This window comes from Scyliorhinus torazame, chromosome 29 (genome assembly GCF_047496885.1).
Source record: "Scyliorhinus torazame isolate Kashiwa2021f chromosome 29, sScyTor2.1, whole genome shotgun sequence".
Taxonomy (NCBI): domain Eukaryota; kingdom Metazoa; phylum Chordata; class Chondrichthyes; order Carcharhiniformes; family Scyliorhinidae; genus Scyliorhinus; species Scyliorhinus torazame.
In genome coordinates, this window is record NC_092735.1 from 38,815,774 (window position 1) to 38,833,675 (window position 17,902).

The following is a 17,902-nucleotide window of genomic DNA, read 5'->3' on the forward strand; positions in this document are numbered from 1 at the left end:
CCCCCTCCCTCCCTCCCCCTACCTCCCTTCCCCCCCCTCCTCCCCCTCCCTCCTCCCTCCCCCCTCCCTCCCCGGGTATCCCAGTCCCCCCTCCCCCTTCCTCCCTCCCCGGGTATCCCGGTCCGTCCCCCCCCTTCCTCCCACCCCGGGTATCCCAGTCCCCCCCCCTTCCTCCCTCCCCGGGTATCCCAGTTCCCTCCTCGGGTATCCCAGTCGCCCCCCCCCTCCCTCCTCGGGTATCCCAGTCGCCCCCCCCTCCCTCCTCGGGTATCCCAGTTGTCGTCCCCCTCCCTCCCCCCTCCCTCCCTCCCCGGGTATCCCAGTCTCCTCCCTCCCTCCCCGGGTATCCCAGTCCCCTCCCTCCCTCCCTCCCTCCCCGGGTATCCCAGTCCCCACCCTCCCTCCCTCCCGGGGTATCCCAGTCCCCACCCTCCCTCCCTCCCCGGTATCCCAGTCCCCCACCCTCCCTCCCTCCCCGGGTATCCCAGTCCCCTCCCTCCCTCCCCGGGTATGCCAGTCCCCTCCCTCCCTCCCTCCCCAGGTATCCCAGTCCCCTCCATCCCTCCCTCCCTCCCCGGGTATCCCAGTCCCCTCCCTCCCTCCCTCACCGGGTATCCCAGTCCCCTCCCTCCCTCCCTCCCCGGGTATCCCAGTCCCCTCCCTCCCCGGGTATCCCAGTCCCCCCCCTCCCTCCCTCCCTCCCCGGGTATCCAGTCCCCCCCCTCCCTCCCCGGGTATCCCAGTACGCCCCCCCCCCTCCCCTCCCGGGTATCTCAGTCCCCCACCTCCCTCTCCGGGTATCCAGTCCCCCCCTCCCTCCCCGGGTATCCCAGTCCCCCCGCCTCCCTCCCCGGGTATCCCAGTCCCCCCCCTTCCTCCCTCCCTCCCCGGGTATCCCAGTCCCCCCCCCTCCCTCCCCGAGTATCCAAGTCCCCCTCTCCCTCCATCCCTCCCCGGGTATCCCAATCCCCCCCTTCCTCCCTCCCTCCCCGGGTATCCCAGTCCCCCCCCCTCCCTCCCCGGGTATCCCAGTCCCCCCTCTCCCTCCATCCCTCCCCGGTATCCCAGTCCCCCCCTCCCTCCCTCCCCGGGTATCCCAGTCCCTCCCTCCCCGGGTATCCCAGTCCCCCCCCTCCCTCCCTCCCTCCCTCCCCGGGTATCCCAGTCCCCCCCTCCCTCCCTCCCCGGGTATCCCAGTCCCCCCCTTCCTCCCTCCCGGGTATCCCAGTCCCCCCCCTCCCCGGGTATCCCAGTCCCCCCCCCTCCCTCCCTCCCCGGGTATCCCAGTCCCCCCCCTCCCTCCCTCCCTCCCCGGGTATCCCAGTCCCCGCCCTCCCTCCCCGGGTATCCCAGTCCCCTCCCTCCCCGGGTATCCCAGTCCCTCCCTCCCCGGGTATCCCAGTCCCCTCCCTCCCCGGGTATACCAGTCGTCGTCCCTCCCTCCCTCCGGGTATCGCAGTCCCCTCCCTCCCTCCTCGGGTATCCCAGTCCTCCCCCCCTCCCTCCCTCCCTCCCCGGGTATCCCAGTCCCCCCCCTCCCTCCCTCCCCGGGTATCCCAGTCCCCCCCTCCCTCAATCCCTCCCCGGGTATCCCAGTCCCCTCCCTCCCTCCCTCCCCGGGTATCCCATTCCCCTCCCTCCCTCCCACCCCGGGTATCCCAGTCCCCTCCCTCCCTTCCTCCCCGGGTATCCCAGTCCCCTCCCTCCTCCCTCCCCGGGTATCCCAGTCCCCTCCCTCCCTCCCTCCCCGGGTATCCCAGTCCCCCCCCCCTCCCTCCCTCCCTCCCCGGGTATCCCAGTCCCCGCCCTCCATCCCTCCCTCCCTCCCCGGGTATCCCAGCCCCCCCCCCCCTCCCCGGGTATCCCAGTCCCCCCCTCCCTCCCCGGGTATCCCAGCCCCCCCCCCCTCCCCTCCCCGGGTATTCCAGTCCCCACCCCTCCTTCCCCGGGTATCCCAGTCCCCCCCTCTCCCTCCCCGGGTATCCCAGTCCCCGCCCCCTCTCTCCCGGGTATCCCAGTCCCCCCCCTCCCTCCCCGGGTATCCCAGTCCCCCCCCCCTCCCTCCCCGGGTATCCCAGTCCCCCCCCCCCTCCCTCCCCGGTATCCCAGTCCCCCCCCCTCCCTCCCCGGGTATCCCAGTCCCCCCCCCCTCCCTCCCCGGGTATCCAGTCCCCCCCCCCTCCCTCCCCGGGTATCCCAGTCCCCCCCCCCCTCCCTCCCCGGGTATCCCAGTCCCCCCCCCCTCCCTCCCCGGATATCCCAGTCCCCCCCCTCCCTCCCTCCCTCCCGGGTATCCCAGTCCCCCCCCCTCTCTCCCCGGGTATCCCAGTCCCCCCCCCTCCCTCCCCGGGTATCCCAATCCCCCCCCCTCCCTCCCTCCCTCCCCGGGTATCCAATCCCCCCCCCTCCCCCCCTCCCTCCCCGGGTATCCCAGTCTCCCACAGTCTCCCACCCTCCCCGGGTATCCCAGTCCCCCCCTCCCTCCCTCCCTCCCCGGGTATGCCAGCCCCCCCCCTCCCTCCCTCCCCGGGTACCCCAGTCCCCTCACCCGGGTACACCAGCCCCCCCCCCCCCGGGTGCCCCAGTCTCTCCCCCCCCCCGGGTACCCCAGTCGTCGTCCCCCGGGTACCCCAGTCTCTCTCCCCCCCCGGGTACCAAGTATCCCCCCCCCCCCCACCGGGTACCCCAGTCCCCCCCCCCGGTTATCCCAGTCCCCCCCCCGGTATCCCAGTCGTCCCCCCGGGTATCCCAGTCCCCCCCCCCCCCCGGGTATCCCGTTCCCCCCCCCCCGTGTATCCCAGTTCCCCCCCCCGGGTATCCCAGTCCACCCCCCCCGGGTATCCCAGTCCCCCCCCCCCTCTCCCTCCCCGGGGTATCCCAGTCCCCCCCCCTCCCTCCCTCGGGATCCCAGTCCCCCCCCCTCCCTCCCTCGGGATCCCAGTCCCCCCCCCTCCCTCCCTCCATCCCCGGGTATCTCAGTCCCCCCCCCCCCGGGTATCCCAGTCCCCCACCCCCCCGTGTATCCCAGTTCCCCCCCTCCCTCCCTCCCCGGGTATCCCAGTCCCCCCTCTCCCTCCATCCCTCCCCGGGTATCCCAGTCCCCCCCTTCCTCCCTCCCTCCCCGGGTATCCCAGTCCCCCCCCTCCCCCCCCTCGCTCCCCGGGTATCCCAGTCCCCCCTCCCTCCCTCTCCGGGTATCCCAGTCCCTCCCTCCCCGGGTATCCCAGTCCCCCCTCTCCCTCCCTCCTCCTCCCCGGGTATCCCAGTCCCCCCCCTCCCTCCCTCCCCGGGTATCCCAGTCCCCCCCCCTCCCTCCCTCCCCGGGTATCCCAGTCCCCTCCCCTCCCCGGGTATCCCAGTCCCCCCCCTCCCTCCCTCCCCGGGTATCCCAGTCCCCCCCCTCCCTCCCTCCCTCCCCGGGTATCCCAGTCCCCGCCCTCCCTCCCTCCCTCCCCGGGTATCCCAGTCCCCTCCCTCCCGGGTATCCCAGTCCCCTCCCTCCCCGGGTATCCCAGTCCCCTCCCTCCCCGGGTATCCCAGTCCCCTCCCTCCCCGGGTATCCCAGTCCCCTCCCTCCCGGTATCGCAGTCCCCTCCCTCCCTCCTCGGGTATCCCAGTCCTCCCCCCCTCCCTCCCTCCCTCCCCGGGTATCCCAGTCCCCCCTCCCTCAATCCCTCCCCGGGTATCCCAGTCCCCTCCCTCCCTCCCCGGGTATCCCATTCCCCTCCCTCCCCTCCCACCCCGGGTATCCCAGTCCCCTCCCTCCCTTCCTCCCCGGGTATCCCAGTCCCCTCCCCTCCCTCCCTCCCCGGGTATCCCAGTCCCCTCCCTCCCTCCCTCCCCGGGTATCCCAGTCACCCCCCCCCCCTCACTCCCTCCCTCCCTCCCCGGGTATCCCAGTCCCCCCCCCTCCCTCCCTCCCTCCCCGGGTATCCCAGTCCCCGCCCTCCATCCCTCCCTCCCTCCCCGGGTATCCCAGTCCCCCCCCCCCTCCCCGGGTATCCCAGTCCCCCCCCTCCCTCCCCGGGTATCCCAGTCCCCCTCCCTCCCCGGGTATCCCAGTCCCCCCCCCTCCCTCCCCGGGTATTCCAGTCCCCCCCTCCCTCCCCGGGTATCCCAGTCCCCCCCCCTCCCTCCCCGGGTATCCCAGTCCCCGCCCACTCCCTCCCCGGGTATCCCAGTCCCCCCCCCCCTCCCTCCCAGGGTATCCCAGTCCCCCCCCCCTCCCTCCCCGGGTAACCCAGTCCCCCCCCCTCCCTCCCCGGGTATCCCAGTCCCCCCCCCTCCCTCCCTCCCCGGGTATCCCAGTCCCCCCCCCTCTCTCCCCGGGTATCCCAGTCCCCCCCCCTCCCTCCCCGGGTATCCCAACCCCCCCCAACCCTCCCTCCCTCCCCGGGTATCCAAGTCCCCCCCCTCCCCCCTCCCTCCCCGGGTATCCCAGTCTCCCACCCTCCCCGGGTATGCCAGCCCCGCCCTCCCTCCCTCCCCGGTACCCCAATCCCCTCACCCGGGTACACCAGCCCCCCCCCCCCGGGTGCCCCAGTCTCTCCCCCCCCCCGGGTACCCCAGTCGTCGTCCCCCGGGTACCCCAGTCTCTCCCCCCCCCCCCCCCGGTTATCCCAGTCCCCCCCCCCCCGGGTATCCCAGTCCCCCCCCCCCCGGGTATCCCAGTCCCCCCCCCCCCGGGTATCCCAGTCCCCCCCCCCCCGTGTATCCCAGTTCCCCCCCCCCCGGGTATCCCAGTCCACCCCCCCCCTGGGTATTCCAGTCCCCCCCCCTCTCCCTCCCCGGGTATCCCAGTCCCCCCCCCCTCCCTCCCTCGGGATCCCAGTCCCCCCCTCCCTCCCTCCCTCCCTCGGGATCCCAGTCCCCCCCCCTCCCTCCCTCCATCCCCGGGTATCTCAGTCCCCCCCCCCCCCGGGTATCCCAGTCCCCCACCCCCCCGTGTATCCCAGTTCCGCCCCCCCTCCCTCCCTCCCTCCCCGGGTATCCCAGTCCCCCCTCTCCCTCCATCCCTCCCCGGGTATCCCAGTCCCCCCCTTCCTCCCTCCCTCCCCGGGTATCCCAGTCCCCCCCACCCTCCCCCCCTCGCTCCCCGGGTATCCCAGTCCCCCCTCTCCCTCCATCCCTCCCCGGGTATCCCAGTCCCCCCCTCCCTCCCTCCCCGGGTATCCCAGTCCCTCCCTCCCCGGGTATCCCAGTCCCCCTCTCCCTCCCTCCCTCCCTCCCCGGGTATCCCAGTCCCCCCCTCCCTCCCTCCCCGGGTATCCCAGTCCCCCCCTCCCTCCCTCCCCGGGTATCCCAGTCCCCTCCCTCCCCGGGTATCCCCAGTCCCCCCCCTCCCTCCCTCCCCGGGTATCCCAGTCCCCCCCTCCCTCCCCGGGTATCCCAGTCCCCGCCCTCCCTCCCTCCCTCCCCGGGTATCCAGTCCCCTCCCTCCCCGGGTATCCCAGTCCCCTCCCTCCCCGGGTATACCAGACGTCGTCCCCTCCCTCCCGGGTATCGCAGTCCCCTCCCTCCCTCCTCGGGTATCCCAGTCCTCCCCCCTCCCTCCCTCCCTCCCCGGGTATCCCAGTCCCCCCCCTCCCTCCCTCCCCGGGTATCCCAGTCCCCCACTCCCTCAATCCCTCCCCGGGTATCCCAGTCCCCTCCCTCCCTCCCTCCCCGGGTATCCCAGTCCCCTCCCTCCCTCCCTCCCCGGGTATCCCAGTCCCCCCCCCCCCCTCACTCCCTCCCTCCCTCCCCGGGTATCCCAGTTCCCCCCCCTCCCTCCCTCCCTCCCCGGGTATCCCAGTCCCCGCCCTCCATCCCTCCCTCCCCGGGTATCCCAGTCCCCCCCCCCCTCCCCGGGTATCCCAGTCCCCCCCCTCCCTCCCGGGTATCCCAGTCCCCCTCCCTCCCTCCCCGGGTATCCCAGTCCCCCTCCCTCCCTCCCCGGGTATCCCAGTCCCCCCCCCCTCCCTCCCCGGGTATTCCAGTCCCCCCCTCCCTCCCCGGGTATCCCAGTCCCCCCCCCCTCCCTCCCCGGGTATCCCAGTCCCCCTCCCTCCCTCCCCGGGTATCCCAGTCCCCCCCCCCCTCCCTCCCCGGGTATTCCAGTCCCCCCCTCCCTCCCCGGGTATCCCAGTCCCCCCCCCTCCCTCCCCGGGTATCCCAGTCCCCGCCCACTCCCTCCCCGGGTATCCCAGTCCCCCCCCCTCCCTCCCCGGGTATCCCAGTCCCCCCCCCCCTCCTCCCCGGATATCCCAGTCCCCCCCTCCCTCCCCGGGTAACCCAGTCCCCCCCTCCCTCCCCGGGTATCCCAGTCCCCCCCCCTCCCTCCCTCCCTCCCCGGGTATCCCAGTCCCCCCCCCTCTCTCCCCGGGTATCCCAGTCCCCCCCCCTCCTCCCCGGGTATCCCAACCCCCCCCCTCCCTCCCTCCCTCCCCGGGTATCCCAGTCCCCCCCCTCCCTCCCCGGTATCCCAGTCTCCCACCCTCCCCGGGTATCCCAGTCCCCCCCCTCCCTCCCTCCCTCCCCGGGTATCCCAGCCCCCCCCACTCCCTCCCTCCCCGGGTACCCCAGTCCCCCCACCCGGGTACACCAGCCCCCCCCCGGGTGCCCCAGTCTCTCCCCCCCCAGGGTACCCCAGTCGTCGTCCCCCGGGTACCCCAGTCTCTCTCCCCCCCCCCGGGTACCAAGTCTCCCCCCCCCCCACCGGGTACCACAGTCCCCCCCCCCGGTTATCCCAGTCCCCCCCCCCCGGGTATCCCAGTCCCCCCCCCCTGGGTATCCCAGTCCCCCCCCCCGGGTATCCCAGTCCCCCCCCCCCCCGGGTATCCCAGTCCCCCCCCCCCCCCCCGGGTATCCCAGTCCCCCCCCCCCCCCCGTGTATCCCAGTTCTCCCCCCCCCCCGGGTATCCCAGTCCACCCCCCCCCGGGTATCCCAGTCCCCCCCCCCCCTCTCCCTCCCCGGGTATCCCAGTCCCCCCCCCTCCCTCGTTCGGGATCCCAGTCCCCCCCCTCCCTCCCTCCCTCCCTCGGGATCCCAGTCCCCCCCCTCCCTCCCTCCATCCCCGGGTATCTCAGTCCCCCCCCCCCCGGGTATCCCAGTCCCCCACCCCCCCGGGTATCCCAGTCCCCCCCCCCCCGGGTATCCCAGTCCCCCCCCCCCCGGGTATCCCAGCCCCCCCCCCCTCCCTCCCCGGGTATCCCAGTCCCCCCCCTCCCTCCCTCCCCGGGTATCCCAGACCCCCCCCCTCCCTCCCCGGGTATCCCAGTCCCCCCCCCCCCTCCCTCCCCGGGTATCCCAGTCGTCCCCCCTCCCTCCCTCCCTCCCCGGGTATCCCAGTCGTCCCCCCTCCCTCCCTCCCTCCCCGGGTATCCCAGTCCCCCCCCCTCCCTCCCCGGGTATCCCAGTCTCCCACCCTCCCCGGGTATCCCAGTCCCCCCCCTCCCTCCCTCCCTCCCCGGGTATCCCAGCCCCCCCCCTCCCTCCCTCCCCGGGTACCCCAGTCCCCCACCCGGGTACCCCAGTCCCCCCCCCCGGGTGCCCCAGTCTCTCCCCCCCCCGGGTACCCCAGACCCCCCCCCCGGGTATCCCAGTCCCCCCCCCCGGGTATCCCAGTCTCCCCCCCCCCCCCCCCGTATCCCAGTCCCCACACCCCCCCCCCGTATCCCAGTCCCCACACCCCCCGGGTATCCAAGTCCCCCCCCCCCCGGGTATCCCAGTCCCCCCCGCCCCCCGGGTATCCCAGTCCCCCCCCCGGGGTATCCCAGTCCCCCCCTCCCTCCCTCCCTCCCCGGGTATCCCAGCCCCCCCCACTCCCTCCCTCCCCGGGTACCCCAGTCCCCCCCACCCGGGTACACCAGCCCCCCCCCCGGGTGCCCCAGTCTCTCCCCCCCCCAGGGTACCCCAGTCGTCGTCCCCCGGGTACCCCAGTCTCTCTCCCCCCCCCGGGTACCAAGTCTCCCCCCCCCCCACCGGGTACCACAGTCCCCCCCCCCGGTTATCCCAGTCCCCCCCCCCCGGGTATCCCAGTCCCCCCCCCCTGGGTATCCCAGTCCCCCCCCCCCGGGTATCCCAGTCCCCCCCCCCCCCGGGTATCCCAGTCCCCCCCCCCCCCCCGGGTATCCCAGTCCCCCCCCCCCCCCCGTGTATCCCAGTTCTCCCCCCCCCCCGGGTATCCCAGTCCACCCCCCCCCCGGGTATCCCAGTCCCCCCCCCCCTCTCCCTCCCCGGGTATCCCAGTCCCCCCCCCTCCCTCGTTCGGGATCCAGTCCCCCCCCTCCCTCCCTCCCTCCCTCGGGATCCCAGTCCCCCCCTCCCTCCCTCCATCCCCGGGTATCTCAGTCCCCCCCCCCCGGGTATCCCAGTCCCCCACCCCCCCGGGTATCCCAGTCCCCCCCCCCCCCGGGTATCCCAGTCCCCCCCCCCCCGGGTATCCCAGCCCCCCCCCCTCCCTCCCCGGGTATCCCAGTCCCCCCCTCCCTCCCTCCCCGGGTATCCCAGACCCCCCCCCTCCCCTCCCCGGGTATCCCAGTCCCCCCCCCCCTCCCTCCCCGGGTATCCCAGTCGTCCCCCCTCCCTCCTCCCTCCCCGGGTATCCCAGTCGTCCCCCCTCCCTCCCTCCCTCCCCGGGTATCCCAGTCCCCCCCCCTCCCTCCCGGGTATCCAGTCTCCCACCCTCCCCGGGTATCCCAGTCCCCCCCTCCCTCCCTCCCTCCCCGGGTATCCCAGCCCCCCCCTCCCTCCCTCCCCGGGTACCCCAGTCCCCCCACCCGGGTACCCCAGTCCCCCCCACCCGGGTACCCCAGTCCCCCCACCCGGGTACCCCAGTCCCCCCCCCCGGGTGCCCCAGTCTCTCCCCCCCCCGGGTACCCCAGACCCCCCCCCCGGGTATCCCAGTCCCCCCCCCGGGTATCCAGTCTCCCCCCCCCCCCCCGTATCCCAGTCCCCACACCCCCCGGGTATCCAAGTCCCCCCCCCCCCCCGGGTATCCCAGTCCCCCCCGCCCCCCGGGTATCCCAGTCCCCCCCCCGGGGTATCCCAGTCCCCCCCCCTCTCCCTCCCCGGGTATCCTAGTCCCCCCCCCCTCCCTCCCTCGGGATCCCGTCCCCCCCTCCCTCCCTCGGGATCCCAGTCCCCCCCCTCACTCCCCGGGTATCTCAGTCCCCCCCCCGGGTATCCCAGTCCCCCACCCCCCCGGGTATCCCAGTCCCCCCCCCCCGGGTATCCCAGTCCCCCCCCCCGGGTATCCCAGTCTCCCCCCCCGGGTATCCCAGCCCCCCCCTCCCTCCCTCCCCGGGTACCCCAGTCCCCCCCCGGGGACCCCAGTCCCCCCCCCCGGGTGCCCCAGTCTCCCCCACCCCGGGTACCCCAGTCTCCCCCCACCCCGGGTACCCCAGTCCCCTCCCCCGGGTACCCTAGTCTCTCCCCCCCCCCGGGTACGAAGTCTCCCCCCCCCCGGGTACCCCAGTCCCCCTCCCCCGGGTATCCCAGTCACCCCCCCCCGGGTATCCCAGTACCCCCCCGGGTATCCCAGTCCCCTCTCCCTCCCCGGGAATCCCAGTCCCCCCCCTCCCTCGGTATCCCAGTCCACCCCCTCCCTCCCTCCCCGGGTATCTCAGGTCCCCCCCCCCCCCCCCCCGTGTATCCCAGTCCCCCCCCCCGGGTATCCCAGTCCCCCCCCCCCCGGGTATCCCAGTCCCGTCCCGTCCCCGGGTATCCAAGTCCCCCCCCCCCGGTATCCCAGTCCCCCCCTCCCTCGGTATCCCAGTCCCCCCCCCTCCCTCGGTATCCCAGTCCCCCCCCTCCCTCCCCGGGTATCCCAGTCTCCCCCCCCCCGGGTATCCCAGTTCCCCCCCCCCGGGTATCCCAGTTCTCCCCCCCCCGGGTATCCCAGTCCCCCCCCCCCAGGTCTCCCAGTCCCCCCCCCCGGTATCCCAGTCCCCCCTCCCCGGGTATCCAGTCCCCCCCCCGGGTATCCCAGACCCCCCTCCCTCCCCGGGTATCCCAGTCCCCCCCTCCCTCCCCGGGTATCCCAGTCGCCCCCCTCCCTCCCCGGGTATCCCAGTCCCCCCTCTCTCCCCGGGTATCCCAGTCCCCCCCTCTCTCCCCGGGTATCCAGTCCCCCCCTCCCCGGGTATCCCAGTCCCCTCCCTCCCTCCCTCCCTCCCCGGGTATGCCAGTCCCCTCCCTCCCCGGGTATCCCAGTCCCCCCCCTCCCTTCCCTCCCCGGGTATCCCAGACCCCCTCCCTCCCTCCCTGGGTATCCCAGACCCCCCCTCCCTCCCTCCCCGGGTATCCCAGACCCCCCTCCCTCCCTCCCCGGGTATCTCAGACCCCCCCTCCCTCCCCGGGTATCCCAGTCCCCCCCTCCCTCCCCGGGTATCCCAGTCCCCCCCCTCCCTCCCCGGGTATCCCAGCCACCCCTCCCTCCCTCCCTCCCCGGGTATCCCAGTCCCCCCCCTCCCTCCCTCCCTCCCCGGGTATCCCAGTCCCCCCCCTCCCTCCCCGGGTATCCCAGACCCCCCCCTCCCTCCCCGGGTATCCCAGCCCCCCCCTCCCTCCCTCCCTCCCCGGGTAACCCAGTCTCCCCCCCCTCCCTCCCCGGGTATCCCAGTTCCCCCCCTCCCTCCCCGGGTATCCCAGTTCCCCCCCCCCTCCCCGTGTATCCCAGTCCCCCCCCCTCCCTCCCCGGGTATCCCAGTCCCCCCCCCTCCCTCCCTCCCCGGGTATCCCAGTCCCCCCCTCCCTCCCCGGGTATCCCAGTCCCCCCCCTCCCTCCCACCCTCCTCGGGTATCCCAGTCCCCCCCCCTCCCTCCCTCCCCGGGTATCCCAGTCCCCCCCCTCCCCGGGTATCCCAACCCCCCCTTCCTCCCTCCCCGGGTACCACCTGTCTCCCCCCCCCCCGGGTATCCCAGTCCCGCCCCCCCCCCCCTCCCCGGGTACCCCAGTCTCCCCCCCCCGGGTACCCCATTCTCCCCCCCCCGGGTATCCCCAGTCCCCCCCCCCCCCGGGTATCCCAGTCCCCCCCCCCGGGTATCCCAGTCCCTCTCTCTCCCGGGTATCCCAGTCTCCCCCCCCTCCCTCCCTCCCTCGGGATCCCCAGTCCCCCCCCCTCCCTCCCGGGTATCCCAGTCCCCCCCCCTCCCTCCCCGGGTATCCCAGTCCCCCCCTCCCCGGGTATCCCAGTCCCCCCCCCCTCCCCCGGGTATCCCAGTCCCCCCCCCTCCCCGGGTATCCCAGTCCCCCCCCCTCCCCGGGTATCCCAGTCCCCCCCCCCTCCCCTCCCTCCCTCGGGATCCCCAGTCTCCCCCCCCCCCCCGGGTATCCCAGTCTCCCCCCCCCCCCGGGTATCCAGTCTCCTCCCCCCCCCCCGGGTATCCCAGTCTCCCCCCCCCCCCCCCGGGTATCCCAGTCTCCCCCCCCCCCCCCGGGTATCCCAGTCTCCCCCCCCCCCCCGGGTATCCCAGTCTCCCCCCCCCCCCCGGGTATCCCAGTCTCCCTCCCCCCCCCCCCCCCGGGTATCCCAGTCCCCCCCCCCTCCCCGGGTATCCCAGTCCCCCCCCCTCCCCGGGTATCCCAGTCCCCCCCCCCCTCCCGGGTATCCCAGTCCCCCCCCCCTCCCCGGGTATCCCAGTCCCCCCCCTCCCGGGTATCCCAGTCCCCCCCCCCTCCCTCCCTCCCTCGGGATCCCAGTCTCCCCCCCCCGGGTATCCCAGTCTCCCCCCCCCCCCCGGGTATCCCAGTCTCCCCCCCCCCCCGGGTATCCCAGTCTCCCCCCCCCCCCGGGTATCCCAGTCTCCCCCCCCCCCCCGGGTATCCCAGTCTCCCCCCCCCCCCCCCGGGTATCCCAGTCTCCCTCCCCCCCCCCCCCCCGGGTATCCCAGTCTCCCTCCCCCCCCCCCCCCCGGGTTATCCCAGTCTCCCTCCCCCCCCCCCCCCCCCCCAGGTATCCCAGTCTCCCTCCCCCCCCCCCCCCCCCGGGTATCCCAGTCTCCCTCCCACCCCCCCCCCCCCGGTATCCCAGTCTCCCTCCCCCCCCCCCCGGTATCCCAGTCTCCCTCCCCCCCCCCCCCCGGTATCCCAGTCTCCCTCCCCCCCCCCCCCCGGGTATCCCAGTCTCCCTTCCCCCCCCCCCCGGTATCCCAGTCTCCCTCCCCCCCCCCCCCCCCCCGGTATCCCAGTCTCCCTCCCCCCCCCCCCCCCCCCCCCGGGTATCCCAGTCCCCCACCCCCCCGGGTATCCCAGTCCCCCCCCCCCGGGTATCCCAGTCCCCCCCCCCCGGGTATCCCAGCCCCCCCCCCCTCCCTCCCCCGGGTATCCCAGTCCCCCCCCTCCCTCCCTCCCCGGGTATCCCAGACCCCCCCCTCCCTCCCCGGGTATCCCAGTCCCCCCCCCCCTCCCTCCCCGGGTATCCCAGTCGTCCCCCCTCCCTCCCTCCCTCCCCGGGTATCCAGTCGTCCCCCCTCCCTCCCTCCCTCCCCGGGTATCCCAGTCCCCCCCCCTCCCTCCCCGGGTATCCCAGTCTCCCACCCTCCCCGGGTATCCCAGTCCCCCCCTCCCTCCCTCCCTCCCCGGGTATCCCAGCCCCCCCCTCCCTCCCTCCCCGGGTACCCCAGTCCCCCCACCCGGGTACCCCAGTCCCCCCACCCGGGTACCCCAGTCCCCCCCCCCGGGTGCCCCAGTCTCTCCCCCCCCCCGGGTACCCCAGACCCCCCCCCCCGGGTATCCCAGTCCCCCCCCCCGGGTATCCCAGTCTCCCCCCCCCCCCCCGTATCCCAGTCCCCACACCCCCCGGGTATCCAAGTCCCCCCCCCCCCCGGGTATCCCAGTCCCCCCCGCCCCCCGGGTATCCCAGTCCCCCCCCCGGGGTACCCCAGTCCCCCCCCCCGGGGACCCCAGTCCCCCCCCCCGGGTGCCCCAGTCTCCCCCCCACCCCGGGTACCCCAGTCTCCCCCCACCCCGGGTACCCCAGTCCCCTCCCCCGGGTACCCTAGTCTCTCCCCCCCCCCGGGTACGAAGTCTCCCCCCCCCCCGGGTACCCCAGTCCCCCTCCCCCGGGTATCCCAGTACCCCCCCGGGTATCCCAGTCCCCTCTCCCTCCCCGGGAATCCCAGTCCCCCCCCTCCCTCGGTATCCCAGTCCACCCCCTCCCTCCCTCCCCGGGTATCTCAGGTCCCCCCCCCCCCCCCCCGTGTATCCCAGTCCCCCCCCCCGGGTATCCCAGTCCCCCCCCCCCCGGGTATCCCAGTCCCGTCCCCCCCCCCGGGTATCCAAGTCCCCCCCCCCCCGGGTATCCCAGTCCCCCCCTCCCTCGGTATCCCAGTCCCCCCCCCTCCCTCGGTATCCCAGTCCCCCCCCTCCCTCCCCGGGTATCCCAGTCTCCCCCCCCCCGGGTATCCCAGTTCCCCCCCCCCGGGTATCCCAGTTCTCCCCCCCCCGGGTATCCCAGTCCCCCCCCCCCCCCAGGTCTCCCAGTCCCCCCCCCCCGGGTATCCCAGTCCCCCCTCCCCGGGTATCCCAGTCCCCCCCCCGGGTATCCCAGACCCCCCTCCCTCCCCGGGTATCCCAGTCCCCCCCTCCCTCCCCGGGTATCCCAGTCGCCCCCCTCCCTCCCCGGGTATCCCAGTCCCCCCCTCTCTCCCCGGGTATCCCAGTCCCCCCCTCTCTCCCCGGGTATCCCAGTCCCCCCCTCCCCGGGTATCCCAGTCCCCTCCCTCCCTCCCTCCCTCCCCGGGTATGCCAGTCCCCTCCCTCCCCGGGTATCCCAGTCCCCCCCCTCCCTCCCTCCCCGGGTATCCCAGACCCCCCTCCCTCCCTCCCTGGGTATCCCAGACCCCCCCTCCCTCCCTCCCCGGGTATCCCAGACCCCCCCTCCCTCCCTCCCCGGGTATCTCAGACCCCCCCTCCCTCCCCGGGTATCCCAGTCCCCCCCTCCCTCCCCGGGTATCCCAGTCCCCCCCCTCCCTCCCCGGGTATCCCAGCCACCCCTCCCTCCCTCCCTCCCCGGGTATCCCAGTCCCCCCCCCTCCCTCCCTCCCTCCCCGGGTATCCCAGTCCCCCCCCCTCCCTCCCCGGGTATCCCAGACCCCCCCCTCCCTCCCCGGGTATCCCAGCCCCCCCCCTCCCTCCCTCCCCGGGTAACCCAGTCTCCCCCCCCTCCCTCCCCGGGTATCCCAGTTCCCCCCCCCTCCCTCCCCGGGTATCCCAGTTCCCCCCCCCCTCCCCGTGTATCCCAGTCCCCCCCCCCTCCCTCCCCGGGTATCCCAGTCCCCCCCCCTCCCTCCCTCCCCGGGTATCCCAGTCCCCCCCTCCCTCCCCGGGTATCCCAGTCCCCCCCCTCCCTCCCACCCTCCTCGGGTATCCCAGTCCCCCCCCCTCCCTCCCTCCCCGGGTATCCCAGTCCCCCCCCTCCCCGGGTATCCCAACCCCCCCTTCCTCCCTCCCCGGGTACCACCTGTCTCCCCCCCCCCCCCCGGGTATCCCAGTCCCGCCCCCCCCCCCCTCCCCGGGTACCCCAGTCTCCCCCCCCGGGTACCCCATTCTCCCCCCCCCCCGGGTATCCCAGTCCCCCCCCCCCCCCGGGTATCCCAGTTCCCCCCCCCGGGTATCCCAGTCCCTCTCTCTCCCCGGGTATCCCAGTCTCCCCCCCCTCCCTCCCTCCCTCGGGATCCCAGTCCCCCCCCCTCCCTCCCCGGGTATCCCAGTCCCCCCCCCTCCCTCCCCGGGTATCCCAGTCCCCCCCTCCCCGGGTATCCCAGTCCCCCCCCCCCTCCCCGGGTATCCCAGTCCCCCCCCCTCCCCGGGTATCCCAGTCCCCCCCCCTCCCCGGGTATCCCAGTCCCCCCCCCTCCCCGGGTATCCCAGTCCCCCCCCCCTCCCTCCCTCCCTCGGGATCCCCAGTCTCCCCCCCCCCCCCCGGGTATCCCAGTCTCCCCCCCCCCCCCCGGGTATCCCAGTCTCCTCCCCCCCCCGGGTATCCCAGTCTCCCCCCCCCCCCCCCCCCGGGTATCCCAGTCTCCCCCCCCCCCCCCCGGGTATCCCAGTCTCCCCCCCCCCCCGGGTATCCCAGTCTCCCCCCCCCCCCCGGGTATCCCAGTCTCCCTCCCCCCCCCCCCCGGGTATCCCAGTCCCCCCCCCTCCCCGGGTATCCCAGTCCCCCCCCCTCCCCGGGTATCCCAGTCCCCCCCCCTCCCCGGGTATCCCAGTCCCCCCCCCTCCCCGGGTATCCCAGTCCCCCCCCTCCCCGGGTATCCCAGTCCCCCCCCCCCTCCCTCCCTCCCTCGGGATCCCCAGTCTCCCCCCCCCCGGGTATCCCAGTCTCCCCCCCCCCCCCGGGTTTCCCAGTCTCCCCCCCCCCCCGGGTATCCCAGTCTCCCCCCCCCCGGGTATCCCAGTCTCCCCCCCCCCCCCCCCGGTATCCCAGTCTCCCCCCCCCCCCCCCCCCCGGGTATCCCAGTCTCCCTCCCCCCCCCCCCCCCGGGTATCCCAGTCTCCCTCCCCCCCCCCCCCCCCCCGGGTATCCCAGTCTCCCTCCCCCCCCCCCCCCCCGGGTATCCCAGTCTCCCTCCCCCCCCCCCCCCAGGTATCCCAGTCTCCCTCCCCCCCCCCCCCCCCGGGTATCCCAGTCTCCCTCCCCCCCCCCCCCCCCCCGGTATCCCAGTCTCCCTCCCCCCCCCCGGTATCCCAGTCTCCCTCCCCCCCCCCCCCCCCGGTATCCCAGTCTCCCTCCCCCCCCCCCCCCCCCGGTATCCCAGTCTCCCTTCCCCCCCCCCCCGGTATCCCAGTCTCCCTTCCCCCCCCCCCCCGGGTCTCCCAGTCCCCCCCCCCCGGGTATCCCAGTCCCCCCCCCCCCCGGGTATCCCAGTCCCCCTCCCCCCCCCGGGTATCCCAGTCCCCCCCCCCCGGGTATCCCAGTCTCCCCCCCCCCCCCCCCCGGGTATCCCAGTCTCCCTCCCCCTCCCCCCCCCCGGGTATCCCAGTCTCCCTCCCCCTCCCCCCCCCCCCCGGGTATCCCAGTCCCCCTCCCCCTCCCCCCGGGTATCCCAGTCCCCCTCCCCCTCCCCCCCCCCCCCCGGGTATCCCAGTCCCCCTCCCCCTCCCCCCCGGGTATCCCAGTCTCCCCTCCCCCCCCCGGGTATCCCAGTCTCCCCTCCCCCCCCCCGGGTATCCCAGTCTCCCCCCCCCGGGTATCCCAGTCTCCCTCCCCCTCCCCCCCCCGGGTATCCCAGTCCCCCTCCCCCCCCCCCCGGGTATCCCAGTCTCCCCTCCCCCCCCCCCCCCGGGTCTCCCCTCCCCCCCCCCCCCGGGTATCCCAGTCCCCCCCCCCCGGGTATCCCAGTCCCCCCCCCCCCCGGGTATCCCAGTCCTCCCCCCCCCCCGGGTATCCCAGTCCCCCTCCCCTCCCCCCCCCCCTGGGTATCCCAGTCTCCCCTCCCCCCCCCCCGGGTATCCCAGTCCCCCTCCCCCCCCCCTGGGTATCCCAGTCTCCCCTCCCCCCCCCCCGGGTATCCCCGGGTATCCCAGTCTCGTCTCCCCCCCCCCCCGGGTATCCCAGTCCCCCCCCCTCCCCCCCCCCGTGTATCCCAGTCTCCCCCCCCGGGTATCCCAGTCTCCCCCTCCCCCCCCGGGTATCCCAGTCTCCCTCCCCCCCCCCCCGGGTATCCCAGTCTCCCTCCCCCTCCCCCCCCCCGGGTATCCCAGTCTCCCTCCCCCTCCCCCCCCCCCCCGGGTATCCCAGTCCCCCTCCCCCTCCCCCCCCCCGGGTATCCCAGTCCCCCTCCCCCTCCCCCCCCCCCCGAGTATCCCAGTCCCCCTCCCCCTCCCCCCCCCGGGTATCCCAGTCCCCCTCCCCCTCCCCCCCCGGGTATCCCAGTCTCCCCTCCCCCCCCCCCCCCCGGGTATCCCAGTCTCCCCTCCCCCCCCGGGTATCCCAGTCTCCCCTCCCCCCCCCCGGGTATCCCAGTCTCCCCCCCCCGGGTATCCCAGTCTCCCCCCCCCGGGTATCCCAGTCTCCCTCCCCCTCCCCCCTCCCCCGGGTATCCCAGTCTCCCCTCCCCCCCCCCCGGGTCTCCCCTCCCCCCCCCCCCGGGTATCCCAGTCCCCCCCCCCGGGTATCCCAGTCTCCCCCCCCCGGGTATCCCAGTCTCCCCTCCCCCCCCCCCTGGGTATCCCAGTCCCCCTCCCCCTCCCCCCGGGTATCCCAGTCTCCCCTCCCCCCCCCCCCCCTGGGTATCCCAGTCTCTCCCCCCCCCCCGGTATCCCAGTCTCCCCTCCCCCCCCCCCCCTGGGTATCCCAGTCCCCCTCCCCTCCCCCCCCCCGGGTATCCCAGTCTCTCCTCCCCCCCCCCCCGGGTATCCCAGTCTCTCCCCCCCCCCCCCCCCGGGTATCCCAGTCTCTCCCCCCCCCCCCCCCGGGTATCCCAGTCTCTCCCCCCCCCCCCCGGGTATCCCAGTCTCTCCCCCCCCCCCCGGGTATCCCAGTCTCTCCCCCGGTACCAGGTCTCGGAAGCTCCCCGGATTCTCGGCCTTGCTCTCCGCCGCCGCCATCTTGCTCCGGGAGCGCATGCGCGGCGCGGTGTACGCTGGGCGTTGTAGTCCTGGGAGGGGGATTGAGTGAATCGAGGGGAATTGAGGGAGCGGATGGTGGAATGGAGCGGAGGGGTGATTGTGGGGAGGGGATTTTGAGGGGAGGGGGGATTGTGGGGTGGTGGTTGAAAGAAGGGGGGATTGAGGGAAGGGGAGGGGGGATTGAGGGAAGGGGAGGGGGATTGAGGGGAAGGGGAGGGGGATTGAGGGGAGGGCAGGGGGATTGAGGGGTGGGGGTTGAAAGAAGGGGGGATTGAGGGGAGGGGATGGTGTTGAGAGGATGGGGATTGAGGGTATGGGAGGGGAATTGATGGGATGGGGGGATT

The 17,902-nt window shown here is 75.1% G+C and overlaps 1 protein-coding gene across 1 annotated transcript in view; it reads right to left on the reverse strand.

Annotated features, from left to right (window-relative positions):
- Positions 1–17,639, reverse strand: part of ddx47 (DEAD (Asp-Glu-Ala-Asp) box polypeptide 47) — a 55,464-nt gene extending 37,825 nt beyond the window's left edge. Inside the window, exon 1 of the mRNA XM_072492467.1 lies at positions 17,487–17,639. Coding sequence (XP_072348568.1) covers positions 17,487–17,555 — 69 coding nt within the window. The 5' untranslated portion in view covers positions 17,556–17,639. The remainder of the gene's footprint in view (positions 1–17,486) is intronic.
- Between the last annotated feature and the right edge of the window lie 263 nt (positions 17,640–17,902).